This window comes from Lampetra planeri, unplaced genomic scaffold (genome assembly GCF_965212315.1).
Source record: "Lampetra planeri unplaced genomic scaffold, kcLamPlan1.2.h2 scaffold_741, whole genome shotgun sequence".
Taxonomy (NCBI): Eukaryota; Metazoa; Chordata; class Hyperoartia; order Petromyzontiformes; family Petromyzontidae; genus Lampetra; species Lampetra planeri.
The window spans coordinates 10,437-33,340 of NW_027615563.1; the positions used below are offsets into that span (position 1 = coordinate 10,437).

Below are 22,904 nucleotides of genomic sequence, written 5' to 3' on the forward strand. Positions count from 1 at the left end.
GTGTGTGTGTGTGTGGGAGGGGTGTTCTCATCACAACAGATTAAAATTCTCACCGGTGATTTCCGAACCCTCACACTTCAGCAGCTCATGGATGGAGGGGGCGTTTCTCAGCTCCATTTGTTGTCAGAGGCTTTTCAAGGCTTGTGTGTAAAAAAAGTGATCTGTTTCCAGTGCATTGGTTTGTGCTGCTGTGTAACTGGTGCTGACCAGCAGGGGGCAGTGTCTGCTGACCCACATCAATCAGAACTGAATGTTCTTCTGACTCAAAACATCAGATTCTTCTCTCTCTCTCTCTCTTTTATATTTTCTCCCCTGCATCTGTTGTCTGTTTCATTATTGATAGTCTATCAAATATTGGTGATCAGTTATGCATTTTCATTATTGTACAAGAGACAAATTCATGGAAATATTTTAGATTTTATTATGTGTCATTATGGCGTGATGTACCAAAACAATATTGTGAGTTTGTGTTACATCCTTATCCATGTTAGACTTTTCATCCATGACACATGAATCTGTTCAAAGTAAGTAAATGTGGATTCCTCAGCCTGCTGTTAGTTCAGCATGACTTTCTGTATTTCCCATGAGGCCTTGAAATGAGGCATGAAAATAATAAGATTTGTAAACTGAGAGTACAGTTTTGAGAACACCAGCAGGCCACAGTCCGCTGCCATAGTGAGAACAGAAACAACAGGCCATCTTTTCCCAAAGGGATGACGTCACAGGAGTGAACGCTGCTTTCAGGGACACTCTGCACTCACCCACCCTCTCCTAGAAAAACGCCTGTAACGCCTAGAAAACTGATCACGATGCATATTCTGATAACCTTGCACCGACCCCTAAGGCCCCGTAAACTGTGGCTGTAATATATTTGAATAATAGTTCAATAGAATTAAGAAACGATGGGGTTTTCTAGTGAAATGGCATCTTGCAGCGCAATGGATGAAACTGGTAGAAACAGATTAGACTTCCCAGCTCCCCCTGTATGTTTGAGGCATCACTCTAAATGTGTTGTTGTAGTCGTTGTCGTTGTTTCAATGTAGGACTCCCCCTGTAACTTCAGTCATATACCGGCTACATTTATACTGTATATGATCTATCTGATGGTTTCAAATCTGTAAATAATTAGCAGAAACAACATAGATGTTTTGGTGTTGGAGAGGTCAAGAACAATGCTAGTAAATACAGATAAAACGTAGATAATAAGCTACAATATACTGGAGCAGGAAAAGTTAAAGTCACAAAGTCTTGAAACAAAATAATAACACAGAAACAAAGGCTTAATTTCATGTTCTATCTGTATCTATATGTATTTAGGGGTTTTATCTCGCCACTTCGTCTCAAATTGTAGTTAATTTAAGTAACCGAGTGTGAGTTATTTCCGACGGCACTGAAGGCATCACTGACTGAGGGCGGGGTTTAGAAAAGCCCCAGTCACCGTCCCCTGAACGCACCAGACCGCAGCGATGATCCGCCACATAGCGAGTCCGGACCCGAGCGAAACCGGGTGACGGGACTCGGGGCTCCGCGGGCATCCATGGTCTATTTCCCGGGGATGCAAGCCGAGGCGCATCGCGTCAAGCCGGGACAGCTGGTTGAGATGTTTGACTCGTCGTGGAGGGTGCGGAACATTTGGGACGGGGTGAGGCTGGAGGTGCCCGAGGACCGCGGCCCGGTGGTCCTGCACAGCTTCACCCAGCTGGACCCCGACCTGCCGCTGCTGGAGGTGAGGCCGGCGCGGCGCCGCGGCTCCGTTAACCGCTGCGGGAGTTGTGTTTTGATCCGAGGTTCCATCCAGTGTATGTAGTGCAGTAGTGGACTCTCAAACGAGCAGCAGCGGTCGGTGGTTCTCTGTTAGAATAAATGAAGATTCAATAGATGATGAATATTAGAACGGAATCTGAATTGATTCGGAGTATCGAACCACAGACTCCCAGTCATCGGACACTGGTCACGACCGAAATAACACAGTCGTGATGTGTCGAGGCTTCCAATCATGTGCCGAGTAATTCTGGAAGGTTTTTGGATCTTGGCTCGTGTCGATGACGTATGTTGGGACCGTTCCGAAACAAACTGCTGAGGTTTGAGTCCAGTACATATTTTTTTTCTCTTACGCTTATCTGCCACAAACCAGTTTCCTTCAGTAAACACATGAAATCTGCTCCACCTCTACTGATTCATTTTATCTATTATTCATATCAGAAATCATTTTATTGTCATTATACAGAGGTCAACGGAAATTGTCTGTACCTTCAAACAATAACAGACCTAGGAGGAGGATCGGATACAGATACTTATAGATGATCTATACCCATGATTAAAAATAGACTCTGACAGTTAAATTCGTGCTTAGAAGTTGCTTTTGCTTCTTATTTATCTTCCGCTCTTTGAAATGTAGGGAGATTCTCTACAGATGCATTCATGCTGCCATACGTCCAGATGATGCAAGACACCGACTCATTAATCCTCCGTTCTTAAAGTCTGGACAGCTTCACTCTAATCATACAGTTGCCTACTAGACACTTTGTCCTCCCAGCCGTCTGCAGACGTCTCAGAGGTCCATGATGAAGACCAACACTGCCAATAAGTCAATTGTCCTGGTTGTTGTTTCCAGTCCGGGCAAACAGGGCCAGTATGTGAGATGATGTATGGAGACGTTGATAACTCATCGATTCATTCTCTAGTTACCAGTGGCCCGTTCCACAAAGCAGGTTTAGTAAAAAAAAAAAAAAATCTTTTTTGACATGAACAGACAGAAATGAGACCAAACGTCATTAAAGTTTCATATGTTTGAATTCAGGGTTTGTAGCTGGAATAATCCCTGAAAAGACAAAAGACAAAAGTCTCATTTTCAGTTTTCCTTCGCTCTCTGTGACCTTTGACCTTCCGTTCCGCAGCGCTCCATCAGTACTGGTGTCTTATGTAAGGGCGGCGTTGGGCTGAGGATGGCGACAGTCTGCTGTCTGTCCACTCCGACCGACTCCGTGTTTTGCGGCTTCTCGCCCACTCAGCTTCATCTCTCTGCTCTAATCTGTCCTAACACAATTACCTAACACGTAATCCCCCTCCCTCAGAGGCCGAGGGGTTTCCTCCACTGTCGCCGCCCTGCCGCCGACATTACTTGACACAGTGGTTCAGTGACAGTACAATGGGGTCGTTGGGCCTGATATTTTTATTTGTCCTTGAATGAAACCAGGGAGATTTGGGGAGCCCTGGTCTAAAAACCCAAATGGTTCCCTAAAGATAAAACATAGATACAACATCCCAAGGAACAGTGAAGGGACCGTTGAGATCTCAGGCTGTCGTGACCGTGATTCTTTAAGGTCCAGAAGGAGCCTGGGTAAGACGGGAGCTGACCGGGTATGGCTTTGTGTAGAAAGAGCTGGTGGTGAGGGTGGCTCCTTCTGGCTCCTGGGGACCTGCCTGCACATCCGGTCTCTTCTGACAGGATCAGATGGCTCAGGAACAAGGGAGACAGTGGGTCAGGTTTCGGACCAGGACGCCGTTCTTCCTCCACCTGTATTTAATGTCACACCGGCTGTGAGACGTTACCATACTCGACTTAGATTGGGATTAGGACCATATTGTGAGATGTTTCCTTTTTTATTGTAATAGTTTCACCATATTTAACTGTGTGACTATGATTTTAGAAATTATTGTTAGTACTAATACATATTATTAAGCCTTGTTCAGGCATTTGCAGAAACATTGTGACATTTCCTGTGTCTGTGGCCCCAACCCTAGTTAAAATACTCAGTTTGGACAGATAATGTATGTCGTTTGACACAGACCGGGATGTGAGGATCCTCACTGATGGGGGGGCCTGTGAGCTGGGGCACACACACCGTGTGGTAGGGATGCCAGGATTGGTGGAATTTATGATTAATTGTGAAAATAGGATGAGTTGGGTTGCACACTGTATTATAACTCACCAAAAAGCTGTGGAGGTACACTCACACCGGAGAAAAGCCACTGTGGATTGATCCCAAAGGTTTTATAAAACGTGATATCTCTCAGTACGTCAGAGACATGGAAATCTCTCACAGTCACGCTGGTGTCTTTAATTACTGTGATCAGACTGAGAGCGGGTCACTGACTGGAAACGGAACTTTCCAGAGATTCGTCCACTAAATTCTGGTCGTCAGTGTGGCTCAGTGTCACTACACACAAAATCACCAGCATGTTGTGACGAGCTGCTGCAGGAACCACACTGCTAGCTTCTTGGCTAAGATGTTTGTTAGCGTCTCGGCTAACGTGTCTGCTAGCTTCTCTGCTAATGTTTGTGCTAGCATCTCTGTTATTGTGTCTGCTAGCTCCTCTGCTAGCTTCTTCTCTTATGTTTCTGCTCATGTCTCTGCTAGCATCTCTGCTAGTGTCTCTGCTTGTGTCTCGGCCAGTGTGTCTGCTAATGTCTCTGCTAGTGTCTCTGCTTGTATCTCTGCTAGTGTCTCTGCTTGTGTCTCGGCCAGTGTCTCTGCTAGTGTCTCTGCTAGTGTCTCTGCTTGTATCTCTGCTTGTGTCTCTGCTAGTGTCTCTGCTTGTGTCTCTGCTAATGTCTCTGCTAGTGTGTCTGCTAATGTCTCTGCTAGCATCTCTGCTAGTGTCTCTGCTTGTGTCTCTGCCAGTGTGTCTGCTAGTGTGTCTACTAGTGTCTCTGCTAGTGTCTCTGCTAGTGTGTCTGCTAATGTATGCTAAGGTATGTCCCAGCGTCTTCAGGACATCCATCCATCTATCCATCCCCGTTTGTGTGTCAATGTAAAAACCCAAACAACATCAGCGAAGTTCACAGTATGATTGAAAATACTTTTTTTCGATGCAGGAGGGGGCAAATCACTGAGAACATGGCGAGAGGGGCCCCCACCAATTCAAAGTGCATCACTGACTTGATTGTTTCTTGTCCATATAGTTGAATTGTACATTCATTAAAACACACTGTGAGCTCCTGCTGTGCCAGAGCCCCTGACATGGTTACTGTGATGAACGTGAAGCACTTGACATTGGACTCGTCCGACACAGGAAAGTGACTCAGCAAAATGGTCGTTTTTTCTAACCTCAGGGACCAACATCTGTCATGTGACTGAAAGCCATCATCAACCGAAAGGGAAAGTTGAAAAGAACTTTGAAGAGAGATTGCAGCTGTCCTCATTTTCATCATCAACTGGTCTTTTGATGGTTTTTAATGAATCAATGGGAATCAGAACCAGAGGAAAATGTCTTTATTACAACAGCTTCGGTCAAGCAAGAAAGTAAGAGTAGTGATAAGGTGACACAACTGAACAAAAAAGACTGTGAATTAATTGTTTGGTCTGTAAAAAGGTAGAAAATGTTCAACCAAAATCCAAAACTCCATGAAATGACGACCCCTCAGACTCCGTATATACACTTATTGCTTCTCTACTTACCTCCTATTTGATTTGATGATGATACTCTCCCTCTCCATCAGTCCCCTCTAACCCCCCCTTTTCTACATGTTTTTATTTATGTTCAGTCCAACGAGTTGATCTTACGTTTGATTTTACGGTTGTCTATGTTTTGTTGGTTAGCGCTTGTCACCTCATAGCGAGAAGGTTTGATCTCTTTCTGTGTGGAGTGTGTGGCATTCTCTCTGGCTTCCTTTCACCTCCAGAAGCGTGCTCTGGTTAATCAGCAGGTCTAAATTGACCGTAGGTGTGAATGGTTGTCTTTCTATGTCTATGGAGCCCAGCCGTTCACCCGTTGAGGGGGATCGGCTCAGCATGAATCGCAACCCGTAAAAGGAGATTCAGCAAAGAAACCAGGAAATATCCGAATTTAAACCTCTAACGTCGGCGGTACCGCTGCAGATGATTTGTTTGTGAAGGGCAACCTCTTTTCTCCTTCTCCTAGCTCCTTCTTCACACCAGGTAGACCAACCTAGTGACACTTAACAGCTTTTAGGAACCGTTTGACGTTTTTAGTCAGGTAATTACGGTACTCCAAAGTATGCTAGCTCTCATGTAGCGCTGGGGAGACCGTTGGTGTCAAAGGGTTAAAGAACTGTCCACAAACCCTGCACATGAACCACATGAAGCGGTTGTACCTTCTGTCTGAGCACTGATGTGGTTCATGGGTTCATCAAGGGAAAAACCGACGGCTGCTCAGCTGGTCAAACATCAAATCGTCTGCGCATAAGAGCCCAGAAAAAACTGCAGCCCAAAGCTAAAAAGAATTAGTCCGGCTGCATTCGAGCTGCAGCTGCTGCTCATCTCTGCAGTCTTCCAAAGTAAAGCGTCATCTCGTTCAGCTTAGCTCAGACAAGGCGGCGACACCTCTCCCAGAGTGCCCTGCTAATTTACAACAGAGCCTCCTTTGTTTGCTTTAATGCTTCTATCAGATTCTGTCGGGATGTTTCTCCCAGATGAATCTGCTGGAGGAAAGGAGGAAAACTGACATTTCTGTTCCTCAATGAGTTGGTTTTGTTGTGTGCTAACAGCGCTAACAGTGACTCAGTCCTCACACTCACGACATCATGGCACAGCACACGTCTTAATTATACCACCAGGGATAAAACAAACAAGCATGAAATGAAGTGCACGTGGAATTTGGGGCAGCAAGCCCGGAAAACATACTTTTACTTTATTTGTTTATTTGGAGCAAAAAACACAAACACAGACACAAACACGTGTAGTAAGTACACAATCAGGTGCACATGTTAGTATTCAACTTCAACTACAACATCCATGCTGCATTTTTATTTATTTGCATCTTATTAAAACAATTGATACAAAACAATACAAGATTTAGAATAGTCTACCTCAATATCAGTCCAGGTACGAAGCTACAAATCTTTGGATGTCTGGTGGATTGTAACAGAGCTGCGAGAAGCTTCTGGAGGGATTGGATACTTGAGGATTGCCTGGTTTTACAGTTTGTATACACGTTTGACCATCAGCTCTTATTTTCTGCCGTTTGCTGAAGCGAATTGACTCTGATCATGCGACGCGTTCCGTCTTTTCTGTGTTTGTAAGAATTTTGGCTGGGAGTCCTTCAAACGGCATGGTTAGTATGACATCAGCAGTCAAAACACAAAAATCACACTGCTTTCTCCTGAGAGAGGCATGTTGCCCTGTTGTCATGGAAACACACTGAAGGCCAAGTCATGTGTGGAGTAGTTGAGGTTTACATGACAAATCAAACAAAGAAATACAGAAACAGACATACTTTAATGATACTTTACTGATAAACATTTTCGAATAAATACAAATACTTTGTGGTCCCGATCCTGATTCTAGGATCAGATTCCCACGCAGGGTCTGCATAGGGTCCGGTCTGGGTGTGACGTAGGGTCCAGGTAGGGTCCGGTCTGGGTGTGACGTAGGGTCCAGGTAGGGTCCGGTCTGGGTGTGACGTAGGGTCCAGGTAGGGTCCGGTCTGGGTGTGACGTAGGGTCCAGGTAGGGTCAGATCTGTGTGTGACGTAGGGTCCAGGTAGGGTCTGGTCTGGGTGTGACGTAGGGTCCAGGTAGGGTCCGGTCTGGGTGTGACGTAGGGTCCAGGTAGGGTCCGGTCTGGGTGTGACGTAGGGTCCAGGTATGGTCCGGTCTGGGTGTGACGTAGGGTCCAGGTAGGGTCCGGTCTGGGTGTGACGTAGGGTCCAGGTAGGGTCCGGTCTGGGTGTGACGTAGGGTCCAGGTAGGGTCCGGTCTGGGTGTGACGTAGGGTCCAGCTAAGGTCCGGTCTGGGTGTGACGTAGGGTCCAGGTAGGGTCCGGTCTGGGTGTGACGTAGGGTCCAGGTAGGGTCCGGTCTGGGTGTGACGTAGGGTCCAGGTAGGGTCCGGTCTGGGTGTGACGTAGGGTCCAGGTAGGGTCCGGTCTGGGTGTGACGTAGGGTCCAGCTAAGGTCCGGTCTGGGTGTGACGTAGGGTCCAGGTAGGGTCCGGTCTGGGTGTGACGTAGGGTCCAGGTAGGGTCCGGTCTGTGTGTGACGTAGGGTCCAGGTAGGGTCCGGTCTGGGTGTGACGTAGGGTCCAGGTAGGGTCCGGTCTGGGTGTGACGTAGGGTCCAGGTAGGGTCCGGTCTGTGTGTGACGTAGGGTCCAGGTAGGGTCCGGTCTGGGTGTGACGTAGGGTCCAGGTAGGGTCCGGTCTGGGTGCATCAGTTCACCACAGCAGCAGAGACTGATGAAGGACAGTATCTGACCTTTCGGTGCAGTGATATGAGCGGTCGGCTCATCACCAGACACTCTCCGCCTCAACTCGATGAGTCAGTTTGAAAAGCAGCAGCAGAACCTTCACTGATCACATAGACTGGTTCTGTGACCCCACTCTCACACACACACACACACACACACACACACACTCAAATCCATATGACCTCAGTGGCCTTCGGCTCATTGTTGGCGAAGGGAAGTCGCTGGCTTGTGCTACGAGGTCGTACTGGACGTTGCTATTGTCGGTGCTTTGTGTCGCTTTGGGTTTTCTCTCCCTCTGGGAGTTTCCCCGCTGACCCACATTTAGAACTGGTCCCTCAGGGGCTTTCTGAGGTTCTTAGCATGGAAGCAGGTGTGCTGTGTGAATTCAGCGGACGCCTCTCGGAGCCTTCAGACTCCTTTGGCCTCTGTGGTAATGTGTAATGTGTTTCTAGCGTGACTGTACTGTGCTCCATGTCGGGCTACGACCTGCGGGAGGTGGTTTGAAGACATGGAGACACTGAGACTCTGTCAGAGTCCAGTGTCATAATTATTGTCAGGAAAATAATCATAGCAATTTTATTTTTAAAAACCTTTATAAGGCACGTATAATACTGAGAAATTCAAACGTCCAGCCCTACTTTTACACATCTATACTTCTTTTTGTTGTTGTTTCGTGTTATTTCTTTTTCTAATAAAGTTTCCATATCTAGTTCCTTACAGTTTCAGGTAAAATATTCACTCCATAAGTCTACTCAAACTATCGATCCCTGTTCAACTGGGTTGGTTCCCATGGCAACCGCTGTCCTTGCTCATGAATAGGAGCTTTCTGTTCAGAATGGACTCAGTGCACACTGCCCTTGGTGGCCATGTTTTCCAGCGGTTGCAGCGTGGCCTCCATGGTTTGGGCTGATAAGCTCGTCTACTGCCGTCTAAGCTCTCGGCTGCAGCTGCGCCTCGACCGTCTCACAGCGCAAGATTTACAACAACAACCCCCACCCCTCCTCCGTTTGTCTGTCAGAAACCCCATCCGTCTGAAGGGCGCTTGCAGAGGTCTAGTCCTGCATCTGGCACTTGAAATAAAACATGACCGAATCTTATGACTTTTTTACAAGAGAGAAGAAACTAGAAAAGCTCTCAGAGAGCGCAGACCTCCACCAGCAGCTCCTTTCCTCCAAATGTGAACCTCCCTAACCTTATTTTATCTCCACCAGTAGACTCTTGACCCAGAAAACATCCTGTGACCATTGTAAATCCACTGATATCACAGTTAGTTCAACAGTCAGTGACTAAATTCACTATTTATCAGATGGTGGTTTCCTTCTGGATCCAGCTCCAGAACTATTGACGATCCAACCAATCTGTTCCCACTATGCTGACTCAGCAGACTGTCAGCTTCAGTCTGGTGTCAGTTTGTGTCTGTATCTTCATTCCTTGTCTCACACAGGCTGAAAATCTACTTCCTGTTGTGGATCAAAGGATCCAGACCAAACTTTGATCCGTCAGAGAACCTTTTTACCAACAATCTGTCCATTTATTGAGGAGTTCAGACACGTCTGCTGCAACAGACCCCTGGATCCAGATGGTTCCACAACACCATCAACATTTAATCATCTGGTCCTGAACAGTTCATTCAAACGGGTTCAGACCTTCATGAGTTCTTTTAATAACAGACAAACACGCAGTCCTTGGTGGAGGTAACACAACAGTCCTGTTGTTGCTCTTCTCGTCGTCTGTGGTACGAAGCCTCAGAGACGTTGAATGACGATAATATACTGAGGTACAGCGAGTACCTTTTAAAACCCTGCGGTACTTCGTACAAAGCAGCAGATCCAGGAACAGCTAATCCTGAAATCACAGGATTTAAAGGTAAAGAAGATAAAAACGTCCAGAGATTTACAGTTCAATGTTCTGATTCTTATCTCCAACTTACATCCCACATGTTCCTCTCACACCAGCGCCTTCACACTAATTGAGTTAGTTTCCGTGGCAACAAAGGCACAACAGAGGGAGTCGGCCTCGTCGGAGATGGAACCAAATAGCGGGCGGGGGCAGGCCGATTCCTTTAAATGGACCCTGATGACTAATGGCGGCCGTGGGCCGTGTGCGAGCAGCGGCTGTGACGAATGACTGTGGCACGCCAGACTGCATTCCTCCACGGAGGCAGACGCTTCTCCTGAGCTCTTAGTTCAATATGTAGTCAAGGTTTATTTCTTTCTTTTCTCCTTGTGATAAGACCGTGTTCTACACAACACCAGGACTCATTCATCGTTCAGCTTTGACAACTGACTTCGAACCAACGTGTAACTAGGAAATGGAGCTTGTCTGTTGGTGTGTTGGAAATGGGTCGGCTGGATTTTGTCTGCTCAGCACCAAAGGTGTTTTTTTTAACTGGAAATTCATCTTTTGAGTCAGCTGCAGTCACTGCCAAAACCCAAAAGAACGAGTATTTGCCTGATTCAATGATAATAAGACACATCATCTGACAAAGAAACTTGTGTTTAGACATTTTTCCACTTTTCACTCGAAATTAGTAGAGAAATCTGCTGTGGACCAAGATTTCTTTGTCTAAAAACAAGTTACTTTCAGGTGATGTGTCTGATTGTAAATGGATGTTTTTAACTATAAATTAGACATCACGACTAGTAAAACGACACATTCTCGGTGAGAAGTTGCTCATGGGCTCAGGGCACGCTCGTCCTGACACCTGCCCATCGTTCTGCATTCAAACCCTCCCGTCCTGGCTGTTTTTCCAGCGGAGGACGCCGTGTGCTGGTGATGTGAAGCAGCTCACAGAGCTCTCGTTCACGCTCCAAGCTGTTGGGTTCATGCAGGCTGCAGCTTGTATTGTCAGCAAACTCTGCCCTGTAACTATTGTTTGTGTGAGCGTGGCTGTGCGCGAGTCACAAACTATGACTCACAGAGTCAAAGAGAGGCGCTCTGGCTCACACACAGCTGTAATTAAAGGCTTTCCTCCTGAAATTAGAAGTTGGACATGTTGAAGTCGTCCACTGGTATGATTCATCCTCTCCTGTGTTGTCAACCTCCTCCACCTTCTGAAAACGGACGCTCAAGTCGTCATGGAGACAGTAACTGATTGCTTTGGAGCTAAATTTCATGTCTGGTTTGTCCCGCAGAGCTCGACGCAGGAGATCGGCGAGGAGGCGGAGGAGGACGCCATCTTCACCATCACGCTGAGGAAGGTGCAGCTTCACCAGTCGGCCAGTAAGGGGCAGCGATGGCTGGGTGTGGAGACGGATTCGGCTTTGAGCCTCTACGAGACGTGCAAGGTTCGAACCATCAAGGCGGGAACGCTGGAGAGGCTGGTGGAGTACATGGTGTCGGCGTTCAGGGGCAAAGACTCCACCTACGTCACCATCTTCCTGTGCACCTACCGCTCCTTCGCCACCACCAAGCAGGTGCTGGATCTCCTGCTCAACAGGTACAGAGGTGGTCCGGCTCGCCTGTCTGTGATGGATTCATGAGAATCCACTTCCTGTTTGACTTCCTCTGCTCATTTTATTTGGTTATTAAGGACATTGAGAAAAAGTTAGAATGCTGAGGAAAAAAGTCAGAGGTCTGTGAGAAAGCGTTGTGTCTTCTCCCACCCTGGATCCAGGACACGTCCTGTCTACATCATATGACTTAATCCGTCTCTTTACATCAGTGTGTGACTCTGAAAAGTGACCGTTGTCCCGCAGGTATGCCAAGCTCCAAAATGTGCCTGCAGCCACGGCGCACCGGCTTTCCCAGGACGATCGCACCGAGCTGAGAAAGTGAGTGTTCCGACTTAAACCTGCAGCTTAAATCTGTCTATTAGCATCAGGATTTGACTCACGAACTGATGAAGGAAAAACAAAAAACTGTTCCTCTGCCTTTCTAACAGGAGGCAGGAGGAGGCAAACTTTATTAATCCGAGAGGGGAAATGATTTTTTCTGTACATTTGACCTTTTTGTGAACATGTCAACACACACAGTGCTATACACAGACATGCTAGCAATGTTTTTCCATATTGATACTCTGAGCAGCTAGCATAACGGTGTTAGCACAGCCTCCCATACAGGTACTTCATCAAGCTCTTGTCATGATGTTTGTGAGACTTTCCTGCAGCCAGTTTTAAAAACATTCATCACAAACGATGCTGAGATATGGATGGTTTATATTTATTAAGTTAACCAAAACAGTCAGTCGTCTTTAGCATGGTAATGCTAAAGCTAGATGCTAATTATGTCTCTTAAACACTTCATAAATATATGTCTAATCATTATGAGATCATTACAAAGGTACTCTCTACTCCATTACTACATTATTACACACGTACTCAGTAATTATGACATTATAACACTAGCTGACATTAACTGACTTCAAACTTTGCAGCACGGTTTCGTCCATCCTGGGTGCGTGGTTGGACCAGTACTCCGAGGACTTCTGGAGTCCTCCGAACTACGACTCTCTGCACCAGCTGCTGTCCTACCTTCACCTCCACTTCCCCGGCTCTGACCTGGAGCGCCGCGCCCGCAACCTCTTGGCCCACTTCCACCGCCGACAGCAGTGTGAGCCTGATCCTGATGGTATGAAGGCAGGACAGGACAGGGAACACAGGAACAGCAGTTTTTTGTCCGTGAACCTTTTCAACCACTCATCACACAACAGACATCATGTCAGTGCACATCATTGAGCGCTGAGCGGAATGTTCCAGTCAGGTGGCCAGAGAGAGCCAAAGAGAAAAAAAAAAACCAAGGCCAGAAGAGAAGAAGCCCAGGAAGTGTGTTCACCTTGAGCTCAGGTGGAGGCGACGTTGTGATGTTTGTGTGTGTTTTGTCGTTCAGGGGAACACATCGGCTGCCCTTTCGCCACACAGGAAGAGAGCGGCTTTGAGGACGAGCTTCCTGCTTTCAGTTTTCTGTCGTTTGACCCCATCATGGTGGCAGAGCAGTTCACGCTCATGGACGCGGTGAGGACTTCTTCTTTTTTCCTTTCACCGTGTCAGTCACTACATTTAGTCTCTTTGAACCTCAGAGTCCATCAACTCCTCTTACACAAGAACTATGAAAATGTGTCTTTCATGGATCTTGGTAGAAATATGTATATACAATATATATAAAAACATCGAATACAAAAACAATACAAGATCTGTGTACATGTACATCTAGCTGGTGTGGTCTAGCTGGTTAGGACAGGGGTGTCCAATCCGGTCCTGGGGGGCCACCTATCCTGCAGGTTTTAGATGTCACTCTGCTCCTACCTCACCTGAATCAGTCTCTGAAGTTCCGTCCTCCTGCACAGGATCTCTTTAAGAAGGTGGTGCCGTACCACTGCCTGGGGGGGATTTGGTCCCAGCGGGACAAGAAGGGGAAGGAGCACCTGGCTCCCACCATCAGAGCCACAGTGGCTCAGTTCAACTCCGTCACCAACTGTGTCATCACCACCTGCCTGAGCAACCCCACGCTGAAGCCCAACCAGAGAGCGCGGCTGCTGGAGCGGTGGATCGACGTGGCGCGGGTGAGGAGGACACACCTCAGGAAGGAAGTCTCACCTGATTTTGTAATTGTTCTTTTACCACTTGTTCTCACCTTCTCCTTGTTGGGTCCAGGAGTGCCGGATCTTGAAGAACTTCTCGTCGTTGCGTGCCATCCTCTCCGCCCTGCAGTGCAACGCCATCCACCGTCTGAAGAGGACCTGGGAGGAGGTGTGCCGGTACGTTTCCAGACACTCTCGACTGTTGAATTAACCCTTACACACCGACCGTATTGCTGCATGCATAGCGCACTTTGGGATACCGTAATTATGCAACTATTTGTGCTATCAGAAAATTGTTACTGAACACAGCGGAGTCGCACTGGGTGCCTGGTGTAAAATAGTGTGTGCAAGTAGTTGTGTGATTATGGTACTCCAAAGTATGCTAGTGTGAATGGAGTCATTTCTTTTGTCTTTCAATCCCTCAACTTTCTTCTTTCCATGCAGCGAGAGTTTCCGCACCTTCCGGGAGCTCTCCGAGATCTTCTCCGACGACAACAACTACTCCCTCAGCCGCGAGCTGCTGGTGAAGGTGCGTCAGCTCCACACATAGTACCTGTCCACACAGAGAGGACGTGGAGTGAAAACACACGATTTGGATTGATCCTGTAAACTCAGGGGCTGAAAACACATGAATACTCAGCCCTCCGTTTACGTCTGGACAGTGTATCGGCACACATTCCGTATCACTTCACCATCAACCTCCAGCTTCCCCCGAAGTCTCATAACAACAACAACAACAACAACAATGTTACAATTCTGCGTTTGTACATCAGAACCTTCTGATCCTGTTTGGTTTGAAGCCGTCAGTGTTTATATTTCTGTCTGCCTCGTAGCTCCACGTTGAATCTCGTCACACTGTTGCCTTTTTTTCCGGTTCTCCGTGTTTTTCGTCATTTACTTCAAGCGGCATCTTGTTACCGCTGTAACTCAGACAAGATCGGCATCATTTTCTCAAACTTTTCTGGTCAAAAATCCTATATTGGTTGAATATGCTCAGCTAACACAGAATTGACACTCTGAGATCAGTTATTCTGTTTACTGAATTTCAGCGCCACCTACTGGCCCGGAGTGTGATGATGCGGTGTGTTTTCGCGGATGCATTTGGATGCAACTGTTCTTGATGTGGAGCCAGGGAAACCAGATTGTTTTCATACATGTGAAACACTGAGTGCTCACGGAGTCCAATCAGTGTCTGTGGCTGTGAGGTATCCAGCTACAAACATGCTATCAAACATACTAGGTTTTGGACAGAGGACGAGAACGACACGCTGAAGAGTCTGAACATCTGCTGAACATAGAAAAAACATATGACACAATTCACGGCTCTTTTATGTCAGTCATGTATTCCACCACCTTAGTGAAACGCAGACGTGGGTAAATGAGTTTCAAAGACTAAAACGTGAGTTCAGGTTTGTTGTCACAACAGAGCTGAAAATTTTCAGATTTTAAGGTGTCAGTTACAGTACATGACCCTAGGAGAAAAAACAGGTCTCGGTGTATCTGAGTGTTTAGTTGTGAGGTGGTCGTGGTCCAAGTTGTGCAGCTCCCCGCAGACCTCATGAGATGGTCTCAAGAGTCTGTGAAACGTCTTGGTTCCTGCCGAGGAGTCAACAAAAAGTTGATCCGATGAGTCGCCGCTGCATGTTATATAAGAGCCGCGTGCAGCAGATGGCAGCAGGATGTTCAGCTCGGTGACCCATCGCTGGACTTCCTCACCTCCGTCTCACAGGAACATCCAGGGAAACATCCTGCTGGGCTGAACATCCACATTTCACTCATGACGTCCTGGGTGGGCGACGTGTCGTTGACACATCGCTGTCACCAACAGTGTGATTCATGGCGGTGGAAGCAGAGCAGCGTTCTCTCTCCTCCCAGCACAAGGACACAAGTGAAAAACATGGACGTCCATCAGGACACAAGATAATACATACTGGAAACATTTGATATGAGTAGCTGCTGGAGTTGATTTTAAAACTAGAAAACATTCAGTCACCAACTCTCTCATTGGTTGTAATGTTCTGTTGTGGTCTGACATAGATTTCACCTTCAAGTTTAATTAGACACATTTAAAGTCACACCCACTGTGTCACTGCCGTTCCATTTGTGCTATCGAGTTGAGTTGAGTCGAGTTGTGAGTACCATATTTACACAACTATTTGCCCAATCAGAAAGCTGAGAGGTGTCTCTGGGTTCCTCTACCTGATGTCAAAATTCCAAACAGTCAAATTGCTGTCATTACGGTAATGACTGAGCGGGACTGCCTTGATGACGACGTGGCTGTCACCTTTTTTATTTTCATTGCTGAAGGTGAATTTTCTGCATATGTTGTGTGTTATGTTGTTTACCTCTAGTTAGTGAGGAAGCTGAGGGTTGTCACCTTCTTAAAGGTGATGTAACGCTGCGTCGGAGGGAATCCCAGCTGACGTCACAGGGAGGGACCTCCTGGCAGGGGCAGATACCGGACACGGCGGGGTGTCACCTCAGTATCTACTCAGACCAGAATGTGACTGGAGTCACTCAGATCGTTTTCCACTGAGGCGTGTGTGGAACCGAATCCAACGATTCAGGTTTTCTGCCGTACGCTGATTCACTGAAGCCTTCAGTGCTACGTTCGCTTTGGAGTACCGTAATTACCTGACTATTTGTGCTAGACGGTTCCTGAAAGCTGAGAAGTGTCACTCAGTCCCTCAACCTGGTGTGACAAAGGCGCTAGGAGAAGGAGAAGACGTTGGTGTTTGAAAGTTGATAACAACCATACTGCTGTCATCACAGTAATTCCATTTCTCTGTTAGCGGAATTGAGTCATTACCGTATCGACAGCGACTTGGATGTGAAGTGCAACCTTCAGGAACCGATGGACATTTTCTCCTTCTAGCTCCCCCTCACACCAGGTAGAGGAACTGAGTTTAACGTTTTCAGACGGTGCAAATGGTCCGGTAATTACAGTACTCCAAAGTATGCTGGCGTGAATGTGTCAGCAGTGATACCGTAGGTTGTTAAGGGGTTAATGTTCCTCAGCAATGAGCCGCAGTACATTTCTAGAGATCATTTCCTAGCAACACGCGCAGACAGTAGATTCTCATGGTCTGGTCCAAACGTATGCCCGGGGACATTTGTTTTTGTGTTTAAACATGTCTGACCGTCTGTTTTCTCCCTGCAGGAGGGCACGTCCAAGTTTGCCACGCTGGAGATCAACCCCAAACGGGCTCAGAGGAGACACCAGCAGCAGAGAGACCTGGTGAGTGTGGGTGCTTCATCCCCACCATCACCACCCAGCTGCCTTGTCGCCCTGAGATCAGGGAATAATGTAACAACAGCACCATCTAGTGGCACCTAGAGTCAGTGAGCTGTGAAAGTAATAACCCCACTGAACTCATTTAAGAGACTGAAACTGCTCACAGTTACTGCTTGAAGAAAATAAAGTTATGAGATAATAAGTCCTGACTACACGATTAAAAGTTTGTAATTACGAGATAGAACTCATTATTATGAGATCAAATGTCAGAATTCAGACCACTGCTATGAGACACAGCTTCAGTGTCCCACGAAGTGGATGAACACATCGAAGACTACTTCAGGCTTCACAACAAATAAAATGTTGCATTATCTTGTTACTCAGCATGACTAGCGGCTGAAAGTAAAATTTGAATATGTTCCAGCAAGTTCAAGCAGTGATGGGATAAAGTGCAGGTGGTTTCTCATAATTATGACTTTAATAATTTTGTGTTTATATTTTGTAAATATTACTTTTTAATCTCATAATTTAGACCTTTTTCCCCATAATTAAATTTGTTCAGTAGCAGAAATGGGCTTCCGTAATTGGAAGTCATTAAAGCTCAGTGGGAGTCCATGTTAACGCTCACTGCTCCTCTGTGCACAGGGCGTGATGCAGGGGACCATTCCATATCTGGGCACCTTCCTGACGGACCTGGTGATGATGGACACTGCCATGAAGGATTACACTGAGGTCAGTCACACCTTTATTTGACCTAGTTTTATGCCGTATATAGTTTAACGTTGTGATGTTTTGTTGGACAACTGTTGTCATTACTATTCTATTTTCTTCCACACATCTTAAATGTTTCTGTGTTTTATTCCAGGGCGGTCTGATCAACTTTGAGAAGAGAAGAAAGGTAAAGTTTGTTTTCGGTGTGGATTCACAGAAGATTCACAGTAACATGATGATATAAAGACGGTGATGGCGCCTTCCTCCCCGTCTGCAGGAGTTTGAGGTGATCGCTCAGATCAAACTGCTCCAACTGGCCTCCAACAACTACAGTTTCACTCAGGACAGCCACTTCAGAGAGTGGTTCGCAGGCGTGGAGAAGCTCAGCGAGGCCGAAAGGTCAGTAGGTCGGCGGAGACACGTTGCTTTACAGACAGACAGACGTCTTAACGCCGGCTGTTCCTGCAGCTACAACCTGTCCTGCGAGATCGAGCCTCTGTCGGAGTCGGCCAGCAACACGCTCCGAGCCAAGAAGAACGGAGGAATCATGAAACGCTGGAGCGAGTGAGTGACGGACATGCACAAGTATTCAAGTCTTACACAAAGGTTACGATGGACGCTGTAAGAGCTCAGGGAAAACTCTCTCAAGAACATTAGGAAATTAGATGATATCAAATAGTATCAAAAAGTATGAATAATATAGCTACTTACTATATTATTCATATTTTTATTAGTACTGCTTTAATATATAATATAACGTAATAATAATAATGTTAAATTATATACAGTTATGACAGTAATATAAAATAATAAGAATGAAAAAAATAAAATAGTAATAATTAGTATAACATAAAATTATAACAATAATGAAATGGTAATAATAATAAAATGAATAATAATAACAACAAGGATAATAATAATAATAAATGATATACAGTTATGACATTCATTCATTCATTCATTCATTTCTGCCGTGACCTCCAGTCGCCAGCTGACGGAAGCTGCCTCCAGCGCTGCAGGTTCACATTCCAAATCCTTCGACCACTCCCACTACAGACCGTACCAGGGAGGGGGGGGTGACAGTGGCGACGCCCTGAGCGTCACCTCCGTCAGCTCCAGTGGATCGGACCTGGAGGACGTCAACGCCAGCTTCCTGTCCGATTCCCCCGAAGGGCACGAGAGGAAGGTGAGGAGGGCAGACGCCCTGTGTTTTGGTTTCCAATAAATGCCAATAAATCTTCCTGACTGTCTTGTTTCGTCCACGTCAGACCTCGACACCGTCAGTGAAACTTTCCGTCTCTGCTCTGGGGAGAGACGCTCCAGCTGCAGAAACAACCTCCACGGTAACGTTCATTCCTTTTTGGAACGTTAGGCCACGCCCACACAGAGACAATCTGTTGAATGCAGGTTTTGCATCGTTCTGTCCTGTAAACACACTTTTGTCCAGCCTGCTCTCAGAGTGACAAATTCAAATCGGCTACTTTTTTCCGCTAACACTTTACGTCTTGAGGTGCCATCGCCCCACCTGCTGAGCTCCAGCTTTTGACCTCTCTTGCTACGGCACAAACCGCAACAAGATGGGCCTCATTGTCCCCTCGTTTTTATCAAAATTCCCATTTTGGACAGTTATATTAGCTTGGCGGACACAGATGTTTGTGAATTTGAAGCGCCACCTACAGTCCTGGAGTATAAACTACAGCCTGACGAGTCATTGCATCCATTTGGATGCAAATAATTCTTTTCATGTAAGACGGTGGTTTTGGTGTGTGTGGACAAGCTAAAAAGGAGTGTGTCCTCTCTGACTGACGTTCAGCTGCTCCTCAGTATCATGTTACATATCTGTAGCTCGACCGATCACTGCCCTTCATCCACTGGGGCCTGTTACCGTAGCAGCTGTGGGGCTTGTGAGTGATGGCTGTGACAGAGGGATTGGTCCGTGGCGCTGATGAAACCCGCAGCTTCCTGCCACGTGTGCTTCATCCTGACCAGCTGCTGCTCTCTCCTGTCCCTCAGTTCTGGGAGTGCACGTCGCTGTCGTCTCTGGACACGTCCGGGATGGGCTCCAGCTCCGGTTCGGCCTCCGGCTCCAGCAGCGCCTCGTCCTCGTCCGTGTCGTCCTCCACGCCGCTGTCGGCCTCCCGCTCACACAAGCGCTCGGTGTCTGCCGTGTCGAATTACTCGACGCTGTCGCTGCCGCTGTACAACCAGCAGGTGGACGACTGCTGCATCATCAGGGTCAGTTTGGACGTGGAGAACGGAAACATGTACAAGAGCATCCTGGTGAGGAACCCGTCCACTGAGACGAGCCGCACGTCCGTTCACCGACCGCGAGAGTTGATCGACTTTGTCTCCCATCGTTCAGGTGACGAGTCAAGACAAGACGCCCGCTGTGATCAGGAAGGCCATGATCAAACACAACCTGGAGCGGGAGAAGACGGAGGAGTACGAGCTGGTGCAGAAGATCTCTGAGGACAAAGGTACCAAGGATTGACTTCATTACAAGAATAACTTTGATTAAAATCCATATCAAAGAGTTTAGAGAGAGAAACAATAAAAAAAGGAATAAACTAAATCAAATCAAATCCAAAAATGGAAAAAAAATCAGAACAAGTTTGCACTTACTGACGTGTGTTTGAAACCAGTCAAACTACAGTAGAATCTGACTTCTTGGAGATAAAAACCTGGTTCTCTGTCTTTTCTTAACAGAACTTCGAATCCCCGACAACGCCAACGTCTTCTATGCCATGAACTCCACTGCCAACTACGACTTTGTCCTGAAGAAGCGCGGCCCGGCGCGCCCGGTGCGAGCGAAGGCGGTGGCCAGTTCCACGCTGCCTCGCATGAAACAGAAGGGACTGAAAATCGCCAAAGGGATTTTCTGAGGAGAAACGCAGCACTTCCTGTCCCACCCCTCCACCCCCACGCCGCTCTCCACGCCTCAGGTGTGTTTGGAGGCAAACTGACCTGGGGAGTTTTTGAGTTGTGAATAAAACGCTGAGCTGCCGGAGGAGAGCAGGAGACGCTTCCTGTGGACGACCAGGAAGTGGAGGAGCACCTTAGTACGCAGACGCCATCAGGACCCTGCAGTGAACTTGAAACGGAGGCTTCACCAAGACGTCGCCGGAGGAGCTGCTGCGTGGGTTCGTTTCATCGTTTGTTTACAAATGTTTACATCTGTCGGCCAGCGCTTCGGTTTTTACTTCCTCTCCTTTTTTTTCTTCATTTTTGCACCTTTGAGTGAACAATTTCCCAATAATCCCAGAATCCCTTTGAAAGCCTTTAACCCTCGTCCCACTCGCCCCCTGCTGGTGTGACGTGTAACATAAGGGAAAGAGAGCGCGGTGTGCGAGCGTGCGTGCGCAGGTGTCCACACCAGCCGGGTGCTTCGAATGTGTTTTCTCCAGGGATGCGGGATGTGAGAGGACCACTGCCTTTACTGTAACAACCAGGGGTTCCCGAGGGAGGGGGGGGGTCGTCTGCCACACTGACTGAACCCTTCACTGGCGTGGATCGAGCCGGACTCCTTCATCTTCTGAACGCTGCCAAGTAAGAAGACAGAGACATGTTGACATCCAGCGAGCGCAGCCAGGAGTCACATGATGTCTTTGCTTGTGATTGTGATTCGTAACCACTAGAGCCGGGAGGAAGCAGCAGGTGTTAGCTCGCACACGACTGAAGACTGAGAACGTTCCTGAGAGAAGAACCAGGGAGCTGAAAAAACATTGACGTGTATATATCAACTGTGCAGTTAATTCTTTTTGAAATGGACCATGACATTTTGTTCTTTAGATTTCTCACTCAGTTTTGTTTTTTTTTTTTGCTTTGTACGTGTTTCATCTCTGCTCTGAACCGGTGCTGCTCATTATCAATCTGACCGCTGTCCACCATGTTGGAAGAACAGTCATCGTCCCTTCATACCTTCTGAAGGCGAAGCTTGAAAACGAGCTGCTGTACGGAAGTTCACTGCTGCCAGAAGACGAGAGAAACCCAAATGCAAAAACAAATAATAATAAAAATTGCTAATACAAATTATTATTAACTATTTATTACTATCAGTTGATCAGCCTGTTATTTACTGACATACTGAATGATGAAGTTTGATACAATGATAAATGATATTTTACCCCCAATCCCCCAAATTATCTTACCGTCACATGAGTTAAAGAGAAGCAAAGTGAAGATATCGGCATTTTGTTTTAAATAAAACAAACAATGCATAAATAATTTGGGGGGAAAAAAACATTTAAGGATTTGTGAAGAAAAAGATTCAATATCTGATGAATGACTCATAAATTCTGAATAAAAACATAGAAATTCTTTGAAAAAACAAACTCATACAGAAATTTGAACCTCTTACAAATCCAGACTAAAAATGAGTAAGGTGAAACTCGTCCTGGCAGGTTTTGATGTTTAAATCCAACATGGCGGTTCATCCTTCATGCTAGTTGGGAACCACTCTCTTCTTACGTGCCATGACAGGCCAGTGGCAGACTGCTGATTTATCCAGCAGCCGTCACGTCATGTGCCACTGAGGACGGCCGAGCCTCTGCTGCTCCTTGATGTGTGTGTCAGAAGAAATAAGAAGTGTCTGTAAGAGCCACGACAGAACGACCCCAAGGAAAAATCCGCTCCTTTGAGGGGAGGAGAGAGAAATAACCTTCTTAGGGTTTTAACAAAGCTAGAATGTTCAGTGTTCTAACAGTTTTCACCATTAACACGTCCCTTACTCCACGTAAAAATTCAAATTTATTGACCATTACAGTTTATCCAGTGAGTAGCTCCAATCACGTGTAGGAATACGGAGACTTTCACGTCATTTTAAAGCAACACGACGTAACTTTAGCTGAGCAGCAGCGGCCCCTGCTGGTTGTTCTGGGGATCTGCTGCTGTTGGAGCCTCTGATTGTCCAAGCTCACAGTTGATCTCGACACTGAGGAGATGGTCGCAGTTGTGTTACAATGCTAACAGTGAGCAGTTAGCTTTGCACTGACGTAGTGATGGGGCACGTTCGGTGGGGGAGTGAGGTGATTTCCGGTTCTGTCCTGTCTGAACGAGTCATTGGAATGGACACAAAAGACCTAAGTGCTACAAAAACTGTAAAAGTTTACAGTTACTGATAATACTGCGCTAACCGCCGCCAAATTGAATTAGTCGCTTATCCGACGCAAGGGGGGGTGTTCCGTTTGCAACTTCCTGTCCACAGCTTGAACAACAACTAAGATAACGACTATCACAACCTCAAGTCAGTGTCATATGAAGGTCAAACAGCTGCACAATGTCGCTTTAAAATA

General features: G+C 46.7%; 1 protein-coding gene across 1 annotated transcript; it reads left to right on the forward strand.

Annotated features, from left to right (window-relative positions):
- Positions 1–1,537: 1,537 nt before the first annotated feature.
- On the forward strand, positions 1,538–20,495 carry RALGDS (ral guanine nucleotide dissociation stimulator). Its single transcript, XM_078624343.1, is given in 18 exon segments — positions 1,538–1,726; positions 11,284–11,588; positions 11,848–11,922; positions 12,525–12,718; positions 12,977–13,101; positions 13,434–13,649; positions 13,741–13,844; positions 14,112–14,196; positions 16,828–16,905; positions 17,548–17,634; positions 17,768–17,800; positions 17,891–18,012; positions 18,082–18,181; positions 18,605–18,799; positions 18,882–18,956; positions 19,627–19,893; positions 19,976–20,090; positions 20,320–20,495. Coding segments are annotated over 18 exon segments (2,541 nt in total).
- The last annotated feature ends 2,409 nt before the right edge of the window (positions 20,496–22,904 follow it).